General features: G+C 38.9%; 1 protein-coding gene across 1 annotated transcript; it reads left to right on the top strand.

Moving 5' to 3' along the window:
* Nucleotides 1-564: 564 nt before the first annotated feature.
* LOC149436042 (cryptic protein-like) lies at nt 565-20,531 on the top strand. The gene is made up of 6 exons (XM_089662099.1): nt 565-578; nt 6,719-6,768; nt 8,720-8,866; nt 16,258-16,372; nt 16,461-16,561; nt 19,951-20,531. The coding sequence occupies exons 1-6, from the start codon at nt 565-567 to the stop codon at nt 20,058-20,060; spliced, it is 537 nt and encodes a 178-aa protein (XP_089518225.1). The 3' UTR covers nt 20,061-20,531.
* Nucleotides 20,532-22,300: the final 1,769 nt, after the last annotated feature.

Here is a 22,300-nt window from a genome sequence, read left to right as displayed (position 1 = left end):
GCTAACTATACAAAAGATGTATGTATGAATATGAAAGATGCTGTATGAGCAGCAAAATCCTTTAAATAATGCTAGCCAACTTTCATAACTCTTTTTAAGGAAGCCAAATATTCACATGACCTACACATATTCCAACAAGATATGGTTCATCATGCCTAGCATGCATTTCATTAGTTTATATTTAGCTATCTCTTGCTTTGCATTTCTAAAAGGTGAGCTCCTAGAGCTATATGGCTTGTTACATATTGGGCAATGTTTTCTTATCTGCAAAATGTATTTATAGAAAATTACCTGATTAGTAAGAAAACAGCACTGGAGTGGAATTCATTATCTCTAGTCTAGCTGCCTCTACCATTTCCATTTATTAAAATGAACTCCTGTTTTCCCTTGAATAATAAAAAGCCTTCATTTGCACTAATCCTTAGTTTCCTGGGTGTGCCCCAAAGTGGGTCTCAGTCTGATTTGAATTTGAATATCTCACTGATTGAAATGTTAAAGACGAACAACCTTCATTTACAGGTTCTGGAGACATTCTCTTTAGTATTGTAGAAGTTCATTTTCAGGATGTCCTCTAACAGGTAAGATCTTATTTTATGCTTGTGTATGAAGCTTATTTTAAACATTGAAAAAAACATAAATTAACTTCTAATAATATATTCATAATGTATAAGACCTTGTTTGTTTTGGTGGTGAAAAACCAAAGTGGGCCTAAATCCATTGGCAAAGCTATTTTATATTTAAACTAAAGCAAAGCGTTGCTGCCTATAGGCCATCAATGAGTTGTTTGAATTTTTACAGTAGCTTAAATATGAAACATTTAAGCAGCAGTAGCACTTTTCTATAATTCACTATACTCCTGGTTGCAAAATCAGCTTTTTAAGGAAGGGTTGTTTGTAAAGGTATCTTAATTGTCCATGGTATCTCCAACATGTACCATATTTAAAGGGATTCCTGAAAAAATAAAAAACGCCCCATACAAAGCTGTACCATGTTATATCTTGCACATGGAAAACAATTTGCAAATAGGGGTGCAGTTAAACTTCTGAGTTGATGTAACGTGTGCCAATGCATGTTACATGCATTTCTGTGCTGTTCATTTGGAATGGCACCTCGATACACAAAGGTAACTCATGCTGTACAATATGCCACAAGGCACAGCAATACACCATAGTGTTTTGTACTATGTTGGGTTTACAAGTTTGTTGTGTCCAATTTTCTGGACATTTTGGTTAAACAGCAGCACATTATTTTCAATGAGCTGTTTTAATGCAATGCAAGTTAGTGTGTTGACGCACTGCAAACGTAAATGAGCTCAGAAGATTCCTGGTAAGGCCTCCATGTATAAAAAGTATGTCAGAGGAACATTTCCATGTTTTGCATAGCAACCAGTCAGTTTCCAGCTATAATCTTTTTTAAGACCATACATTTTTTTCTTTAATATTTTCATAGTTTTGATCCATTGAATTTGTACTGCTCTAGCCTCTATGTATTTTCCATTGTTGCTGTTATAGTAACACTAACTGTAGTCCATGATCTGTGAAATGGTAATACTAATAGAACAAGCCTTGGTGGCCAAATTACTGAAAAATCATTACATATGGAATTTAAAACTTGTTTTAATAAAACAATGAAGCAACAATCTGTTATGTGACATGTATTAAAAGTGTACCTATGGGCAAAATTTTAAAAATGGCATGTAAGTTGCAATTACACAGTTTTTATAACCATTTGATCCTGGCAGTAGATCTGATATAATTTTTTTCCCACTTCCTTTAACTGGCCAAGCTGTCCATCAAAAAGGTCAGTTACAGAGACTGGGACAGACCATTCTACACTAGGGGGAGGTGCTTCCATACTTTAGCTTTTATTCATATGAATTAATTATTTAAACAGAAAAAAAAACTGTTTGCTATAACTAAGCCAGGTCACATAGATTACACAATTTTATTTCTTGCTGCCACAAACTGCAGGAAAGTAAATTGCTCTATTCCCCCATCAACACAGATAGGTTTGATGGTGGAATCCCTCCCATGGAGCCATTGTTTTCTACCCAAGTGGGGAACGGGCAAATATCCCTGCCAGGATTACTGATAGAGACTATAATAATCTGGCAATAATCACATGCTTAAAGTCCAACATGCTGGTTGTACCCAAGTTGATTGATGGATCAACTTGGGTACATTCGGCCTGCCCATAGATTTTATTTATTTCAGGTACTTATAAAGCAACATCAATTTTCACAGTGCTTAACATGTATATTGTACATTCACATCAGTCCCTAACCCCCAAGGGTGTACAATCTAAGGTCCCTAACTTACATTCATACATACACATACTAGGGCCAATTTTAGACAGGATCCAATTAACCAACCAGCATGTATTTGGAGCGCTGGAGGAAACCGGAGTACCTGGAGGAAACCCACGCAGGCACAGGGAGAACATACAAACTCCAGGCAGGTGGTGCCATGGTAGGGATTTGAACCAGCAACTCTAGTATTGCCAGGCAGAAGTGCTAACCATTTAGCCACTGTGCTGCCCAATATAGATAGATACGTTTATGGAAAGCTTAATTTTAAAAGTGTTATTTAGAGTTTAGCTTTAATTTTGTTTGCATTCTACTTAAAGGCCCTTTTAAATGGGTCTAAAGTTTCCTCCCACACTCCAAAGACATGCTGGTAGGTTAATTGCCTCCTTTCTAATATGACCCTAGTATATGTATGAATGTGAGGGATCTATGATAGTATGCCCGTTGAGGGCAGTGACCGATGTGAATGTGTAATAAATATGTAAAGTGCTGCACTATATAAGTACCTGTAATGAATAATACGTTTTTTCACCTTAATGCACCTTACCATTGCAAAAAGCAGGTAAATATAACATGTTTATTGTATTAAGAAAAAAAATAGGAACCTCTAAGAACTAAATCTAATTTTTAAAAGACTGCGAGTAGGCAATGGACGTGTCTTTTTTGTAATAACACATGCCGAGTATAAAAAACCCCCTTCTCCAGTGGCACTGTGAACAAAGAATCAAAACGTTGAATTCATTAGATAAAACTCAAAAAAAAGTCCTTCATAACATAATGCTTTCTACTTCTTGCCCCAATTTTTTTTTATGGAATAAAACTGAATAAAAGTTTATAGTGATGCCATTTGCAGTGACTACCGGTAATTCCATTTATAAAACAGCAGGGACAAGATGTAGAGTGCACATTGACCAAAAGCATTGAGCTAATGGCACCCTTGCTCTTCAGCGCAGTCATAACTCCAAAAGTATAATTAAAGTTTACATGTATCCTATGATCTTTTCTAGTTATATTTCCTGCAGCTTTCCTTTAAGATGATGTCACTTTTTCTCCTGACTTAAAATATAAAAAACTTGACACTTCAATAGAGAAAGCATTGCCCTATTTTCTGTAGGAAGAATGATTAATCAGAGCTTTTTCTAAAGTGTGCTGCACTAAAGTGATCAGAATGCTACTAGACATTTTTAGGGTTATGCACTAAATCTGCATGGTTCAAAATCTGGTTCCGCTCTGAACCGAAACCAATCAGCTTCCAAGTTTTAGTCCTCATGCACACTTGACATTTTTACAGCGGCTGTTTTTGGCTTTTGACATTTTTTTTCTACAGCCAGTAAACCCCCCAGCATGTTATCCTATGTGTCCATGTACACATAGACTGTAATCAATGTTTTTTGGCTGGAAAAAAACCCCAGGACTAGTCTGTTTCTAGAGGAGTTTTTTAGTTGTAAAAACGCTCTAACACTGAAAAACGTGGCAAAACTCCGCAAACCAGTTTTTTTTGGACTTATTTTGACCAAAAAAAATGTTTTTTTAGTAAAAAAAAATGATAAAAACCATAAACGTGGGAAAACACCACTAAACAAATCGCTGTTAAATGCTAATGCAAAAAAGTTTTTATTATGCGTTTTAAACATCCAACGTTACCAGCGTTATCAAAACGTCAATTGTGCATGGAGCCTTAAGGTGTGAATACACGATTAGAAAATCGACTGATCAGTCATCCGACGACCAAGAAGCGTTCGTCTGTTGGTCAAAATCGTGCCCCAACCAATCTACAAAAATCGTTCATTAAGCAATACATAGTGTTGACGTCTTCCATACAAGTGGAAGTGATGCAGTGTGCGTGTGACCTTGTAGCCACGCCCTTCTGGCCAGAACGAGTGATATACACAACAATTAACAGCAATGAGTATAATATAGTTTATTACATTATCTATATACATAAATAGTGATACATAAAAATATAATATGCAGAATTCTGGTTTCATTATCTCATTAGGCCAATCTACTTTTAACATTTGGATTTTTCATTCGTGTTTACGAAGATTCCTTGGACATAAACATCCGGGTCATCTTTTGTTTCCGCTCATGCATAAAATCGCTTCATAGATTTTTTTTTTTTCGTACGACCGTCATACCACTGCATAGAAAATCGGTTGTTCGTATGCGAAACAACAAACTTTCAACTGGATTTTTTCGTTCACAATATCATGATCGGTAACAACATCCTGCTCATCAATGAACAGAAAATCGTTCGATCAGTGGTTCCGCTAACTTTTTCGGACTGTCTTCTTATCATGTGTATGGGGGGTATTATCATCAAAGCTTAATTGAATAAGCTGAAGCTAGAAGTTGATAGGCTACCACGCACAGCTGCAACAGATTGAGTTTACCAGTTTTAGTAAATCTCCTTTGTATGTCTGATCCACTATGCCATCCTGCCATCCCTCTGATTGTAATAGCTAGCCTTCAGTCACCTGGAGTCAGCAAAGCATAAATAAAAAAAAATACACAGAATATGCTTGTAGAATGCTACACCTGATTTCAAGCTATAAAGGAGTGGTATTAGGGAGCACTGTCCAAAAGAGGTCAGGCACCATTTAAATGGATAAACATGGACAATTCCAAGGTTTTGTACTGCTTGAATTGAAAGGTAAAATGTGGTTTTGTGCTTTTCAAAAAGTGACAGTTGGTATGGGTCACACACAGGGCTTGGATCACCAAGCCGCTGCAGGAGCAGGAACATATTACATGTTCCACCATGGAAAATGTAACATGTTCCCAGGGGTGGACTGACAACTCATGGGGCCCCCGGTCAATCTGGGATCATGGGGCCTCTGTGTCCTTGCCCAAAATCAAAAAAGCCTATGTAAAAGGTACCAGGGGCATCTCATGGGGCCCCCTACTGACCCTGGGCCCTCGAGCAGTGCCCGAGTTTCAAAATGGTCAGTCCGCCCCTGCATGTTCCTAAAGGAGAACATATCCTTTAAAATGTAGAATTTCCCTTCATGTTCTGTTTCATTGACAATATCATGAGGACAAAGAGAAGGGTGAAGCTCTTTAAAGAAGAGAAAATACCACAATAAAAAGTTGAGGGCCAAGTTAACGCTATTGTGTTGAAGTAATGCATGCATTAATGCATGTTAGTGTACAGAACATTGCATGTGTTGTGCTGCCATTACCACAGTGCACATTACTGTAACACACATTATACATCTTGTTGCATTGCACTACCATTCATGAATGGCACCCCAATGCACCTGTATTGCAGTGTGTTGCATTTTTAAAATGTGGTGCATGCTCATTGGCACCCCATTCACTTCAATTTAAGCTGCCGTAACGCAATGGAAATGAATGCATAACCTAACAAGCTTCAACATGGAGCAGAAATGTAAATTGGTTCTGACAAAAGGCCTCACTTTTTCCCATGCCATCCAATACCAACAATATTGTGCCAAGAGATACATAGTCAGTCGCTCTTCTTTCTTTCCTTTTATTTTCTCTTTTCTTTTCTCTTTCCTTTTCCTTTTTCTTTTCTTTTTTTTTTTTATTATTGATGATTTCCTTCTAGTTCCCTTGCTGACATTTTGATATGTTTGCTTGTTCTGGGCCTATAACTCAGAAATATAGAAATAAACACAAGTACTTGCACATCCTTGCTCCTGTGCAACTTTGTTTGGTTACTGAGACTAGAATAAAAATACCTGGTACTTCTAAGTATGGTAGCATATGTGACCTATGTACCCCTCTCCCGTGTGACAGCAATAGGTCCCTTGCGCTTGGCTCAATGGTGTCACAGGGGGCCCGGTAAGGAGTCTATGGCCCTGACTAAACTGCAACAAATCAATATGATGCTTTTACAAGGATTTATTTCCCCACTTCTGAACAAAGCATCACCAGGATTGAAGAAAAGTGTGTAATTGAACAATCCTCTTGTTTTGCCCTGATGGTGGTAGTTCATTGATAAACTTTGTCTCAGTTTAATATTGGAAAAGACGTAAGGTTGGCTCCCTTTACCCTAAAACCAAAGGTGTTTAGTACAATATTTAAAGAGGGCATTGGGGTGAAAGGGGGGGGCTTTAATTTTTTTATATTAAACCATTGTCATGTCTAGCAGACATAAAGGACTGAGGGTCAGCATTATTGGTTTGCTCTAAGGCGTATGGCCAGCTAAACACAAGGATGAGCACTGAAAATACACTTTACATGTGGTTCTAACATCATATTAATTAGCATCCCTAAACAGGCCACTTCTAGAGACTTGTTTAACTTGGTAACATTAATTAAATCTCTGCACAACCACTTAGACATCTGAACTTTGCTATTTGAAATGTCAGATTAATGTATTCAAATGCTTACCTTTCACACTTGAACATGAAAGTTAATTAAATATGTTCTTTTTGTATTCACTAGACTGTTCTACCTGGCTTTTCAGCTACTTGCTACAATTCACATGGGAATTGGTGAGTATATTGTTTACCTGTATGAAAACATGATTCAACTTAAAAAGTTACCATAGAAAAAAGAAAAAGTAAGTCTAGTTTATGGAGGAAAGGTTAAACTGATGTCAATAATAATGATACATAATCTTCAGAAGAAACTCATCAAATTTAATTATGTTTAGTGTGACTAGTCAATCTGTGCTAAATACATGCAAATTTTTGGAAAGAAAACAACTTTTCTGTTTTTTATGATCTATTGTGGCAGCAAAGTGTAGAGCTATCTAATTTACAGTATATTTAATTTCTTAAACCATACACAAATGTAAATTGCTTAAAGTGGTTGGTTGTAAAGGCATTCTGTGCATGAAGGTAAGAAAAACCTTCTGCCTGCAGCTCCCCCTAGACTCCCCCTATTACTTACCTGAGCCTTATCTCGATCCATTGATGTGCACGATAGTAGAAGCTCTCATCTCTCTCCCTCCTCGTTGGCTCAGACACAGCAGTGGGAGCCATGGGCTCCTGCTGCTGGCAATCAGAGCCAGTGAGGAGGGATCGGGGAATGGGACGTAGTCATGTTCTGTGTGTTCTTTAGCCACACAAAGCCAGCTCGGGAACAAGCACACACCAGTGCCCCCGGAGCAAGCAGCTTGCTATGGGCGCAGTCATTGTGGATTGGAGCCAGGAGCACTGCTGGGGGACTGGGGAGAAGAAAGATCAGGGCTGCTCTGTGCAAAACTATTGCACTAAGCAGGCAAGCATGACATGTTTTTTATTTTTTAGAAATAAAAAAATTTGCCTTTACAATTACTTTAAGGGACTGTGTTAATGGGATTTTACTCACTTCAAGAGATTTGCATTGCCATGCAAGATTATGGAATGCAAAACCTACTTGAAGCAGGTCAACTAAACATCAGAAGCTCAAATTCACCTACCAGTAAATTTTGAATGATCTTAAAGGCTTGTCAAACTGATTCCATCAAAACAAGCACAAGCCTGTTCACCTTGGCCCATTTTACTGTAAATTTTCTAGTTTTTTAGTTTTTAATTTCATTATATGAGTATATAGAGAGGTCACCTGTATGTATGACAAGTGTATGTAGTACTTTTTTTTTTTTTTTTTGGGGGGGGGGTACATTATAATCACATGATTTTCTTTCTTAATGCAATGCAACTGGTACCATCATGATTTAGTGGGAATGTATGTGTCACAAGCTAACCCTCTAGACTCCAGATTTGCATTAGGAATTAAATCCTAAACTTTTACTCAAAAAAAAAAAAAAAGTGGGCTTCCATTGCTTACCCAGTTCTAAAACTGTTTCTAGCTGGAATGCTTATCTTCTGCCACCTGTACATTCAGGGACATTTTTTTTCTGCACAGGTTTCCTTGAAAATATTTTTCATATCTGAGCGCTCTTAATCCCCAGGCAATACAGGAAAAGGGTTCTTCATGGTTACCACAAGAGTGCATCAGAACCATTTTTTTCTTTAGAATGAGAGCCAATCCCCTGAGATTCCCCACTAATGGCTAATGTACAAAAATATTGAAGGGCAAGTTTAAAAAAAAAAAAAAAGTGGAGGTTACTTTCAAAATTGCTTAAATCCAAACACCAGCTTGCTCATTGGGCCTCATTCAGCCCAGAAGATGACAGGTGCTGGACAACTGATTCTGCGAGGGACAGCACCAGAAAGGAGGTGAGCATTGCAGCCAGAGCTGTTGAGGAAACTTTTTTTAACCCCTTTTTTTTTTTTTTTGTGTGTTTTTTGTTTAAGAAGTTGGAGTTCTGTTCTTAGGAGAATGCTTTTTATAATGTAGCATAAGTGCTTGTTTCAAATACATCTCATGATATTGTAAACTGTCACAAATTATTGCATAGTGTCCATTATACTTTATGCTCTATTTCTCATTCTCTGAAAGATCCATTTGTAAACATTATCTAAATCAATTTCAATAATATTTTTTGCTGAAAACTAGCAATTCAAAACGGAACTTTGAAAGCTGCTGGATCCTTGCTGTCCGTGGAAGCACATTTTCAGAAGCCTGTAAACCAGCTTAACCATACTGAGATTCACAAGCAGAAACAGTCTGGAGAGAAGATTCCATTTATTGGGCTCACAAAAAGTAAGTCACGCTCTGGCAATGACTGCCACTTACGTTTTCTTGTCAATCTCCCAAGAATTGTGTAGGACATGTATCCACACTGTGATAAATCAAAACACACAGATGAAGTCTCCAAGGTGAAGCTACTTCATTAATTCATGCCGATTCAAGCCTCTGATGTCAAAAACATTCTGAAATAAATAACATATCACATATTAGAACTGTCTTCGAAAAGGGAACTGATAAAGTGGTTAGTAAAATCAGCTTTCATGAGCCATTAAGATTGTATATTAGGAAAATAATTTTGATTTCTGTGTCTGCTCTAGTTACTTCTGTATTACTTTTGACTATTCATTCTGTGATCTTAGTGACTGGATAAAAATTGTACTTGATAAAGTAAGTTGTAAGGCAACTTGTTTTAGTGTTGTGTGTGTGTGTATGTATGTATCTATGTATGTATGTGTGTGTGTATATATATATATATATATATATATATATATTAGTGCAGCACATTGGAAATAAAGCCCCAATTATGCAGTAATATTTCAGGGATGACCATGGGAAAAGACAGTTTGAGGTTGATTTACTAAAACTGGAGAGTGCAAAATCTGGTGCAGCTAAGCATGGTAGCCAATCAGCTTCTAATTTCAGCTTGTTAAGCTTTGACAAAAAATAACCTGGAAGCTAATTGGTCTCTATGCAGAGCTGCACCAGATTTTGCACTCTCCAGTTTTAGTAAATTCCCCACTTTGCTATCATCATGCTTTTCTTCTGCTTTAGGCAAGCTGCTCTGTCAACTGGTAAACTAACATGGTAAACAGGGTGGACACAGATAGAAGAGATAAAAGAAATGGTGGTTATTAGTAGTTTCAACAGTTTTGATATTATCCATTAGACCTGCTAGCTAAACCTGCTTAATAAATTATGACTCCACTTTGATATTTTATGGGTTACAGCATTCAATATTACTGCAAGCTTAGCAGTTTACTATTAAACCTCTCACAGATCATGCAAAAATATTAAACCCCCATGTTCTAGCCAGAAACTGCAGTGGTTAATGCACCAAGTTCTGGAGCAGCTGCTGTACAGTTGAGCATTCTCCTTCTGTGCTGCCACCTAATACGTTTTTAACTTTCTTTTACCAGTTAAAGGACAGGTGAACTTTAGTACAAAGTTGAGAAATGTCTTTCAATGAAAGGTATTATTCCCATAGAGTTCAGCTTTAAAAACGGCTCAAATGCTTAAGCTGTTCTTCACTGCTGGGATTGAAATAATCCTGGTCTCCTTGGCAGCTCTGGGGAAGATGGCCTTCTATTTACTACTTTCCAAAGGAAATCATGACTTCCCTATCAACATGTAGACAGGAAGACCATTATTTCCTGTGCTGGAGGGAAAAAAAGTCTTCTCTCCAGTGTTGTCTTTGAGACAACAGTGCTACATGGCCCAAATAGTGAATTTGTATTAGAAAATGTGCACCTGTCTTTTGAGGTATCTGTAGATACAAAAAGGTGACAGGTGACTGACCCCATGTTTCTCCAGTTAATGCAGTTGTATGCTCAATAAAAAAACAGAGCAATGGGAATCCAATAAAATTAAATGTTTTTTATAGGCTGCAAACCTTTATAGTTTTTCCATAGTCTCAAGCAATTGTACCTGTTGATCCTGTCAGCAAAGCTGTTAGTCCCCACTTCCTTTTAGTAGGGTGACAATGCTGTAGCAGTGCTATTAAAAAATTCAGCTTTGTGCTTACTGCACTTATTTTAACTACAGTGGAACATGGCTAACAGTAGGGGCATGGGATTCAGCAGTTGGTCTCACCTGTAATCTTGGCCTAAGAGGTCATGGAAGATTTAGCTTCAGCAGGAGCTTGCACATCATAGTGAATAACATCAAAGCACTGATGAAACCCTCCCATCAAGTCGAAGAACTTGATACCATTTGAACTACATGGGACCTTTTGAAAAGTAAATGGCAGTTTATTTTAAAGCAAAACCGTTTGCTAGCTCACATAGCATAATGTCTTTCATTATTTAAATAAGGAATAGCCTTTCAATGTACTTTAAATATTTATTACAGGTACTTGTATAGCGCTGTCAATTTACTCAACGCTTTACATACATATATTGTACATTCACATCAGTCCCTAACCCTCAAGAGGCATACAATCTAAGGTTCCTAACTTACATACATACAGGTACTAGGGCCAATTTAGACAGGAGCCAGTTAACCTACCAGCATTTCTTTGGAGTGTGGGAAGAAACAGGAGTACACGGAGGAAACCCACTCAAGCACAATCTGATTTTTGCTTGATATCGGCCTCTTGTACTCTCGTGTAGAGCAACATTAATGTTTTGAGTGAGTGGGGCAGCACTATGATCAAATATGTTGTGCTGAAGTGTACGTGCACTAGTAAGCAACGCACTAAGGAGAGGGCAGGCAAGGAACGCACTAAGGAGAGGGCAGGCAAGGAATGCACTAAGGAGAGCAGAGAGATGACTCATTATGATGCTGCCACTGTACCTCTAGTCACAAGCAGAGGGACAGAGAGGTGACCAGGCTGTATTTACCTGCCATAAGGCAAAGTCAGGTCACCAGCTTTGCTCTGCTGTGTGTGTTCTTTTGAATGTAAAACAGATTTCATATATGTATTATAAAAAAATATATTTAACGAAGTCTGGAATTCAGTTTTAAATTTTAGAAAAAATTAAATGGGTCTAATTGGTTTCTTTGCTTAATTCTGTTTTATCCATATTGGTAGATAATAGAAAAGCATATCATTTCATTATTGCTGTTTATTCCTATGTACATACAAAATATTTGTTACACATTGGTATAGGTCAAATGCAACTAATTTATATTCAGAGGTAGATTAAAATGTATGACATATTAGTTTCTCAGCTTCTATATCCCATAGTGAAATGTTTGATAATTAATAGCCTAAATCATTTGCCTAAGGCTGTTTGTTAAAAATTTCTGGAAATGAAGAGTCATCAGTGCAGCAACATTAAAGCATTTAATAAGGAAGAGAAACAAGCAATTAATTATGATTCACTTTGTTAGTCACTTTTTGTTTCTGTATGACTACTGCAGTGAATCCCATTTTGAATAGTTTGCCATCTAAAGCAGTTGAAATAGTAGTTTTGTCTTATCCTGCTGCCCTAGGCATTGGCTAATCAGAACTCGATAGTAAAGTATGCATTGAGGTGGAGGACATGAAGGTGTACAAAGAGTAGGCTTCCACGCTATAAAAATGAAATTAGACCATTGCAGGCATGTGGGGAGATATACTAAAACTGGAAAGTGCAAAATTTGGTGCAGCTGTGCATGGTAGCCAATCGGCTTCTAACAGCTCGTTCAATTAAGCTTTAACAAAAAAAATGGAAGCTAATTTTTTTTTTTTTTTTTTTTTGCACAACTGTACCAGATTTTGCACTTTCCAGTTTTAGTAAATCTCCCCCACGAAGTCTGTGTCTAAAGCTTTTCATGTGGTCAGTATTCTTATAAAATCAATAAGTGCAGCACTGAAAAATTAGTGATATACGTGAGGAAATGAATAAATAAATACAAAAAATTAAGTCCTTATGATAAGAAGCACAATATATTGCGTGCAACTAAAAGTCAATAAACAGAAAAAAGTTCATATAAAGGTGAAAATCTGACACCAGTCAGAAAATGGTGCTACGTGAAGATCCTGTTGCCCAAGTGATATCAGAAAAATTTCATGTGAATATACTCCAATAAGATTGTGCAGGGGATATGGTAAAAAGTGCAAACTCACCAGATGCGCATAATAAATGCACAAATAGTAGAATTATATGATGGTTGTAAGATCTGCCAGAAGCCCCCTTTTAAGATGGACCAAGTGTGCAGCATGGAAAGAGACTTCCTCCTCTGGACCTGGGGCTGCCCTGCAGTCGTTCTCCGGATAGGATCCTGAAAATTATTTAGCTCAATGCAGAGCCAAGAAAGAGGGTGCCCATAGTGTAATAATTGAATGTTTCTTCTGGTAAAAACATATTTGTCATCCACATGGAGAAATCATCAAAATAGCAGAGCTGCAAAGCATAGCACTGACCAGCCACTTTCTATGATGGCCACTGGACCTTCATGAGGCTCTGGCAGCGTGACGTCAGGGCGTACGGCTCCTCCTTGACCCGTTTTGTGCGCACGCACGTTTATCAAAAGGGGTGTGCCTGTCTGTGCTATTCTCTTCATCATATGGTCAGTATTCTTGCCCCACAATAGTTTTATGTATCTAGGGATGAAAAACTAATTGCAAGGCTACATCCATTTACCAAACAACACCACTATCCTGCATCAGTCATATAATGTTGGTATGATGTAATGGCTCTGGGTGGGCAACACATCTAGTGGTTAATGAACCATGGTACTTTTGTGCTTCTGAAATATTGAATGGCTCAATAAATCTGCTAATAATTGCCTGCATCTCAACTTAAATGATGGTAAAATGCCATCACCAAATGCAGTTTCATAAATAAACACTTACCTGTAATAGGAGTGTGTGAGCAGTTGCTATGATTGGGGCTTTAAAGACACAAAATAGAGAACTGAAATCAAGATATATATAAAACCTGTTTATTATAAAATCCTTTAGGGATGAAAGGTAAATGTACTGCAACACTCATCGAGAAATAGATATCACCTAACCACTCCCATTTCCACATGGTATCAATAACAGACCAATTCCTGGTATATAATGAAATCATTCCATGTGCGATGACCCATTTTAAAAACCGTTTTAACTACACTGCACAAAAAAATTAAAGGGACACTTTGAAAACGCTTCAGATCTCAATGAGGAAAAATATCATGCTGGATATCTATACTGATATGGACTGGGTAATGTGTTAGGAATGTAAGGATGCCACATTGTTTGATGGAAATGAAAATTATCAAGCTACAGAGGACTGAATTCAAAAACACCCCAAAAATCAAAGTGAAAAAAATGATGCAGCAGACTAGTCCATTTTGCTGAAATTTAATTGCAGCGTCTCAAAATGGTACTCGGTAGTTTTGTATGGTACCCACATGCTTGTATGCATGAATGACAACCTTGGGGCATGCTCCTAATGAAACGATGGATGGTGTCCTAAGGTATTTCCTCCCAAATCTGGACCAGGGCATCTCTGAGCTCCTGGACAGTCTTTGGTGCAACCTGGCGTCGTCGAATGGACTGAAACATGATATCCCAGAGGTGTTCTATTGGATTTAGGTCAGGCGAGTGTGGGGGCCATTCAATGGTATCAATTCCTTTATCTTCTATCCTCTAGGAACTGCTTGCATGCTCTCACCACATGAGGCTGGGCATTGTTGTGCACCAAGAGGAACCTGCACCAGTGTAGGGTCTGACAATGGGTCCAAAGATTTCATCCTGATACCTAATGGCAGTCAGGGTGCAATTGTCTAGCCTTTAGAGGCCTGTGCGTCTCTCCATGGATTTGCCTCCCCAGACCATCACTGACCCACCACCAAAACGGTCATGCTGAACAATGTTACTGGCAGCATAGCATTCTCCACGGCTTTTCCAGACCCTTTCACATCTGTCACATGTGCTCAGGGTGAACCTGCTCTCATCTGTGAAAAGCACAGGGTGCCTGTGGTGGACCTGCCAATTCTGGTGTTCAATGACAAATGCCAATCAAGCTCTCTGGTTTCGGGCAGTGGGCACAGGGCCCACTAGATATTATCAGGCCACTCTCATGAAGTCTGTTTCTGATTGTTTGGTCAAAGACATTCACACCAGTGGCCTGCTGGAGGTCATTTTGTAGGGCTCTGGCAGTGCTCATCCTGTTCCTTCTTGAGCAGATACTGGTTCTGCTGATAGGTTAAGGACCTTCTACGGCCCTGTCCAGCTCTCCTAGAGTAACTTCCTGTCTCCTTGAATCTCTTCCATGCTCTTGACACTGTGCTGGGAGACACAGAAAACCTTCTGGCAATGGCATGTATTGATGTGCCATCCTGGGGGAGTTGCATGTGCAAACTCTGTAGGTTCCAGGTATCGCCTCATGCTACCAGTAGTGACACTGACCCTAGCCAAATGCAAAATTAGGTAAAAACAGTCAGAATAGATGAGTAGGGAAAAAAATGTCAATGGCCTCCACCTATAAAACCAGTCCTGTTTTTGGATGTTGTCACATTGTTGCCTATCTAATGCACCTGTTGTTAATCAGTTTTAGTTGCTTTTGGTGTTGATGAAATTAACAACCCCCTCTGCTACTTAACTGACCAGATCAATATCAGGAGTTTAATTGACTTGATGTGATATTCTGATTAAAAGTGTTCATTTTAATTTTTTTTGAGCAGTGTATATGGGTTTTAAATGCATTTTGTAATGAACTAACATGTTTAACACTGAGTATATTGATTATTATAGTTTATTTTTGTGCCTTTTTAAAGTCCCAATCACAATTGCTTTCCAATTTCTTTGTAAACAGGGATGTCAGCACTTAGCAGCACATAAAACCCTGGTTCTATTTGTTGGGTTAATAGGAGTGCATCTATAATCTATACATCTGAAGGGGACAACAGAAGCAACTGAATGTTTACCCAACCATTTACAGCCAGACCAGGGAAAGATCATATGTTTTTGTAGGCCACTCTGACCACTGCCCAAGAGTATTCTTGATGATGAACTGATCAGCCAAGATGGATTTTCCTAGCTCATTGCTAATGTCACTTGGGCTTCTCCAAAAGCTAGAAAAAGTACAATAATGGCATGATGTGAAAGCGTATGTTTGTAGAACAATCTTTGGTTATAAGTTATAATTAATTTGAAGGCTGATTTGTTCATGTACAAATAATACCATCTAATGTAGCTTATTTACGGTTATCATGAGGAGGAGCCACATCTACTACTACCTGTCTCCAATTAAAAAAAAAAAAAACATATTGGGACAGGAGGCCATAGGTAGTTATAATAACATAATAAAATAAGAGGTTCTAACTTTTCCTCATTTTCAAATTCATATTACGTAACGGTGCATGGGTCAACCACTGAACAATATTATAACCAGGGGTGGACTGACCATTTGGAAACTCGGGCACAGTAGGGGGCCCCATGAGATGCCCCTGGTACCTTTTTCATAGGCCTTTTTGAGTTTGGGCAAGGTCACAGGGGCCCATGATCCCCTATTTCCCGGGGGCCCCATGAGTTGTCAGTCTGCCCCTGATTATAACCACTAGTTATGAGCAAACATTGAGACCAAGATATCTGCTGAGGTCTGAAGGCACCCTTTTCTGCTGAAAAAACTTGTATATAATGTTTGCGTAAAAATAAGTAGACATGCATAGTTCCTTCTTAATCATTGTCAACATTTTACTGTAGATATGACCTATTTAGTGGTGATGGTTTCATGCCTCATACAAGGTGTTTTTGTTTTTTGTTTTTTCAGCCAGCACACTGGACAAGCACTGCTGTCAGAACGGAGGGACCTGTGTGCTAGGCAGCTTTTGCGCTTGCCCTAAACGTTTCTCTGGAAGATATTGTGAGTTTGACTTGATGAATATGTAAGTGTTGAGCGAAATATGCGTAAAGCTTTTTTTCTTTTTTAAATTTTATTTTAAAAGATTGATCATTGCTCTTTCTCCCACGCAGGGATTGTGGCTCTGTGGCTCATGGAGATTGGCTGCCTACGAAGTGCGCTTTATGCAGATGTGGTTATGGAACTATGTATTGCTTCCCATCCGGGGACTGTGGTATGTCTAAATATAGAAGTTTGCAATTATAAGCAGCAGAGAGAGAATGTCTCTGGATGTAATCCATTCTCTGTAACAAAAGCTCTGTTTTACAGTACAGGCATTTATATACCATAAAAATAACAAAGTGTACAAATAAGTACACATTTCTTGGGTAGATGTAGCAATAAGCTGCTGGAATTAAATAGTGCCTGTGGCAATCTTCTCTGCTTAATGGAAATGATTGTCTTCGGTTTTTGTCATTTCAGAAAATCCAACTGATCCAATGTATGCTTAGAAGGCACATGTTAGTCTTTGATAAGCAACGCTGACATGAAAAACATACGAGATAGGTTTACAAGAATGAGACCGAAATGATTCCTGACAGCAGCAGTGTCTTGTACCTGACTGAGTGCTAATCATATTATTTTGTGAATATACCTGACATTACATTGAGCTAAAAGAACTGGTAGCAGCTCCATTTTTAATTTTTGTTTTGTTTTTGTTAACATCATTCACAAAATTATACTTCAGTACTTACTGCACAGGGACTATGATATCTAAGTGTTTTTTTTGTTTTTTTGTTTTTTTTACAACTCATTCCTCGGTTATCAGCCTTTTTAAATGTGGCAGGTACAAGGCGATTGTCAGGAGATTTCTTTGCCATGGAAAAGGTAGAAGACATTCCTGGTGGTGTCTGAAGTCAAGGGCAGGTGACAGTAATTGGAATTGGTCTTGCTGATCGCTCCCACCACACAAGCTCATGTGGTCATAGACATGAGAATACTATATGTAGCCAAAAACAGTTGGATACAGTCATGATTACCTTGTGTGTATGGCTTACTAGCATCCTTAGGTCATTGCATAGGTAATCAGAAGATACTGTTCACTCAATACCAATAAGTTGTGATTGATAAAGTAAGATGTAATGGCCCATCGGCCATCTCTGCTTGAACTCCTACCCTTGTCTAGCTGCTGTGTACAGCATAAGTAGGCTTCACTATCGTAGATATCATTGTTTTTTCAAAATGCATTTTTTTAAATCCAATATTCAACCCAAATCCATTGTCTGTCTGCACTACGGAGTGGGGGGGCTGCAAAGCTTGCACTCTCTGGCAAAGAGAGAGAGATCTCACTGCTGGAATGTATTCATAACATAGGTTATCATGGAACACCTACGTCAGCACTATGAGATCCATTAACTGGAATCCTTTTGCTGATGCACCATGTGCTTGTCAAAGTGCTGGGCATTAGGGAGGCGAGTGGAGGGCCTTAGTGAGGAGAGGGCTTTCTTCACTGTTAAACACGTGAATAGGTGTTCACACACCCTGTAGCAATGCTGGCTCCATCATAATTTGCAGGTAGCCACAGTATAAGAACATAGAGGAAGAGACACTGGTGCGTGCTGATAAACTGCAGTGGAACTTAGAAATACAGCTAACTAAAAAGTCTCAGATACAATTTGGATTTTAATGGTTACAAAAGCCAATAAGCATAAAAAATGTTTCTACAGAGGTGCAGGTTTTATGATATGTTTGCTGTTACAGTATGTCTTGGTGCCTTTAGTTCTAATATAATACCCAAAATCTATTAAATTTACCTATGGTTTTGAAACTTTTTTTTTTTTTTTTTTTTTTTTTTTTTTTTCAGCCTCCCATCCGCCATATAAGGAAATGACAGGTACAAGGCGGTTCTCTCGTTCTGGGAGGACATCATATGATGTCCTCCCACTCTAACCGCACGTGCGCAGCTCCAGGGGCCGATTGAACACCGATCAACAGAGCCAAAGACGTTGGCTCGGTCATGTGATCAGCTGTGTCCAATCACAGCTGATCGCATGTAAATAGGGAAATGCTGGTTATCTGCATTTCTCTCCTCACGAGCTGTCACACTGACAGCTCGTGAGGAGAGGAGAGCCAGTAATCGGCTTTCCTCAGAGAGGACATGTACACTGATGATCAGGGCAGTGCCCATCTGAGCTGCCTTTCAGTTTCATCAGTGCCCTATCAATGCCAGTCAGTGCCACGTATCAGTGTCACCTGTCAGTGCTGACTATCAGTGCCATATATGAGTGCTGCCTTTCAGTGCCCATCAGTGATGCCTGTCAATGCCGATCAGTGCCACCTACCAGTGCCTCATCAGTGCAGCCTATCAGTGCCCATCACTGCAGCCTCATTAGCGCACATCAGTGAAGGAGAAAAATCACTTTTCAGTTTTTGGTTTGTTTAGCAACAAATAAAAACCCAGAGGTGATTAAATACCACCAAAAGAAAGCTCTATCTATCTCCAAAAATGATAACAATGTCATATGGGTACAGTGTTGCATCACAGCGCAATTGTCATTCAAAGTGGGACAGCACTGAAAGCTGGAAATTGGCCTGGGCAGGGAGGGGGTATAAGTGCCCTGTAGGCAAGTGGTTAAAGTGGTAAAAACTCGCACAGTACTTTTTACTTCAATTGTCCTGGAAACAACAGATTACTAGTCATGTGAAGAATGTGTTTTAAAGTGTCTATAATAATCAAGTGGTGTCTTATTCCTAATATAGCAGTGTGTGGGCATGAAACCAGTGTTAAATGGAGTGTACTATCAGCCAAGCACATCCCATCATTACTGGTTTGATAAAAAACAATTGTACTTGGAGACTTTAATAAATCAAAGCTTTTTAAGATATCTAGTGATCATCTGAAAAATGGCCATTACAAGATCCTTTGTTCATTAGCAGTTCCCTTCATGAAAAAACAGAAATATTGGCTTCAAAATCAGTGAAGCCTGTCAAGCAAGGACCCCCCACAAAAAAAAGGAACATTAAATAAATGGTGGCCATGCAGTGAAATTGCCCTGCCTTTGACAGACCGGCTCTACACCTGAATTTTGCAAGCAATAAAATGTCATTCTTGTATGAGTTGTCCTGGATTCCATTTGTCACCTTGCAGATGGGGTTAAGATGGACAGATAAACTAGATTATGTGAGAAAATAGGAGCATATGGAGGCAATCACTGCTGTCATGCATTTTATGCCCTTTTCATAGCAGGAAAATGACAAGGCACTAGTTGTCTTATCAAACGTCCTTTATGACTACAAAGGGAGCTTCAGAAATCAGCTGCAGACACTGAACACCTTTCATTCACATAAAGTGGCCAAATCCCCTGTAAAAAAAAAAAAAAAATAGGCTTTTGTCCTTTTTTATTTGCTAGGTATCTGTAATTTACAATTCCATAGGGTTTCATGCCTTGTGTACACATCAGCAATCAACTGTCTCATTATTTTGTACAAATGCTAACAGACATTGCTTGTCCTTTTGTATTATAAGCCTATACATTCTAATTTTCCCTTTCAGTAGCATTTTCCTATTAAACTACAGAAACTAAACTGTGAAGTAATTTGTGTTTTTTCTATTTTTTTTTACAGATGCATTTGAATATGAGGAAGATGTCAAAATGGTACGGTCCAGAGGTCCTATAATGGCACCAATACTTGTTGTTTTTATGGCTATGGCAGCTAATTTGTTACTCAGTTAGAACTATCTTTTCCTATAATTTTTTTTTTTTTTAATTGATACATTGACACTTTAAAATATTTATTGAAAACATTTGTAAACATGCACTTTTCCATGACAAGCGTGTGCATATTTTTATTCAATTTATTTTATATTTTTTATGAAAGGATATTCTTTTGTACTTGCAAATTTTAAAAATGTTTGTACCCTGAAAACCTATCTTATTTTTTAAAAATGCATTTTATTTTGCTTGTTGTTTGTGTCCCCACTGGGAATGATTCATTCTCACTTACTCTCTGGTGACAGTTGTCCGAGAAATATGAACTGACGGAAGAATCATACTGTTAACAGCTGTTAACTTGAGCAGGAGTAGGTATGAGCAAAATTGATAGTTTTTGCTTTGTTGAAATTTTCCTTTTAACTTTCTTGGATGTGTTCTTGTGTCAAAAAATGACTCCTTGTTAGTTGGGAAAATGACAATGGATAGTGTGGAAATGAGGAACATTAAACATTTCATACAAATGAACAAAAAAATTGTTTTTGGTTTTTTTTTTTTTAACTCCATGCTGTCATCTTTCAAGAAAAGGTGTGTGTGTGTGTGTGTGTGTGTGTGTGTGTTTTTTTTTTTGTGCACCTAGAAAAAAAAATTGCCAGTTTTAAGCAACATGGCTTGTTTTGTCAGCAATGACATTGTAATTGCTTAGCATTTTTTTTTAACAAAGCCATATGATATTTTCTAAAGAAAAGTTCATCTAAGCAATCCATAAGCAAAATTTGGGGCAAAAAGGTGAAATTGGTAATCCTGTGATGGTTTAAATTTGGCTAAAGTCTTTCACTCATTCCATAACAGGAGGTAGAGAGCCAGAGTTCTACATAGTAAACATGCACCATAGCACAGGATGACAGGTTAGCCATGCATAGCACACAACCACCCACACAGTATTTTGCTGATTTGTTAATCACAGGTTTCCATGTAAAAAAAACTGCCCTGCCTACTAGTACAATGTGACTGGATCCCCTGATGTCCCTGCAGAGTTTGTTCATGTTTGTTGGGGAATTGTGTATTTTACACTTAAAGTTCACTCACTAAACTGTCAACAGAATTGGCTATATTTTATTTCCCCTCTAGACATTGGTTCTAGGTGTACAGGCATAGAGTGGGTAAAAGGGCTGGATCTAGCCTGTCTGATGTGGGGGTGCAGTAAAAAATGTCAGGGGGGCAGAGGATGCGAAGTCAGCAGGGCAGTGTATCTGAGTCATTAGAGCAGTGTAGAGGGGTCAGCAGGGCAAAGAATAGGGTCAGCATTTTTTAGGGCAGAGTACAGAGACTGTTAATTTGTAGGGCAGTATACAGTGGGTTATCAAGGCAGTGCACAGAGGTAGCAGGGCAGCAGACAGAGGTCAGCAGCTGAGCGTACAAGAGGGCAGTGTACAGGTGGTCTGTAGGGCAGGGGACAGGGGTCAACAGAGCAGATGACAGAGGTCAGCAGGATGGAGAACAGGTGTTATCAGGGCAGAAGACTGGGGTCAGCAGAGCAGGGTACAGGGGTCAGCAGAGAGGAGGACTGGGTTTACTGGTGGCAGATCACTCAGCAGAACTCCTACTCCCATCCCCATACTGCACATAGCCTAGGCACTCGGCCAGTCTCTTCCTCACCACACAGGACACAGTTTGGATCGGACTCTCTTACAGGCATAGCCTTGATCTGCACTGTGTAGCTGGCTACCGCAGCTGTGCTGCCATTCAGATCTGGGAATTTCACAGATCAGAAGTGGAACATAGCAGCCAGCTATACACTATGCAGACTGAGGCTGTGTCTGTAAAGGATCCAATCTAAACTATGTATTGTATGGGGAGGAGGAGATCTTTTGAGTGCTCTGTGTGTAGCGCAGACAATGCTGGGACAAGGTCAGCTAGAGCCTAGAATCAAGACAACAAACGGCACATTTAAGTGTAAACATCCTGTCTCAGCACAAATTCCTCCCCATCAAAAAAAATAAAAAATACTGCACTAAATACTGCACTGGAAAGCACAACACCTGCTACAGCCTCTCTCCTCTCTGCCACTCCTCTTTTTCAGGCTTTCCCTCCCCTTGTAGGCTTGTACTATGCAGGACTAGAGGGAGGTAGCCAAGCGGGTGGCTGGCCTGGGGAGGCACAACGGAAATGTGGGGGGGTCATAGCCCACCCCAGCACCCCCCTAGATCCAGCCGTAGTGGGTAAAAGTATTGATCAGCTCTCCCCACCTTTCCCCTGCTTTG

This window comes from Staurois parvus, unplaced genomic scaffold (assembly GCF_062004578.1).
Source record: "Staurois parvus isolate SC_StPar_1 unplaced genomic scaffold, SC_StPar_1.0 ptg001432l, whole genome shotgun sequence".
NCBI lineage: Eukaryota > Metazoa > Chordata > Amphibia > Anura > Ranidae > Staurois > Staurois parvus.
The sequence above is the reverse complement of the archived record's forward strand: the minus strand, read 5'-3'. Positions and strand labels throughout refer to the sequence as shown.

Coding starts and splice junctions, on each gene's coding strand:
- LOC149436042 (XM_089662099.1), top strand. Junction 8,867..16,257: donor ATTTATTGGGCTCACAAAAA/GTAAGTCACGCT, acceptor TTGTTTTTTCAG/CCAGCACACTGGACAAGCAC. Junction 16,562..19,950: donor CTTCCCATCCGGGGACTGTG/GTATGTCTAAAT, acceptor TTTTTTTTACAG/ATGCATTTGAATATGAGGAA.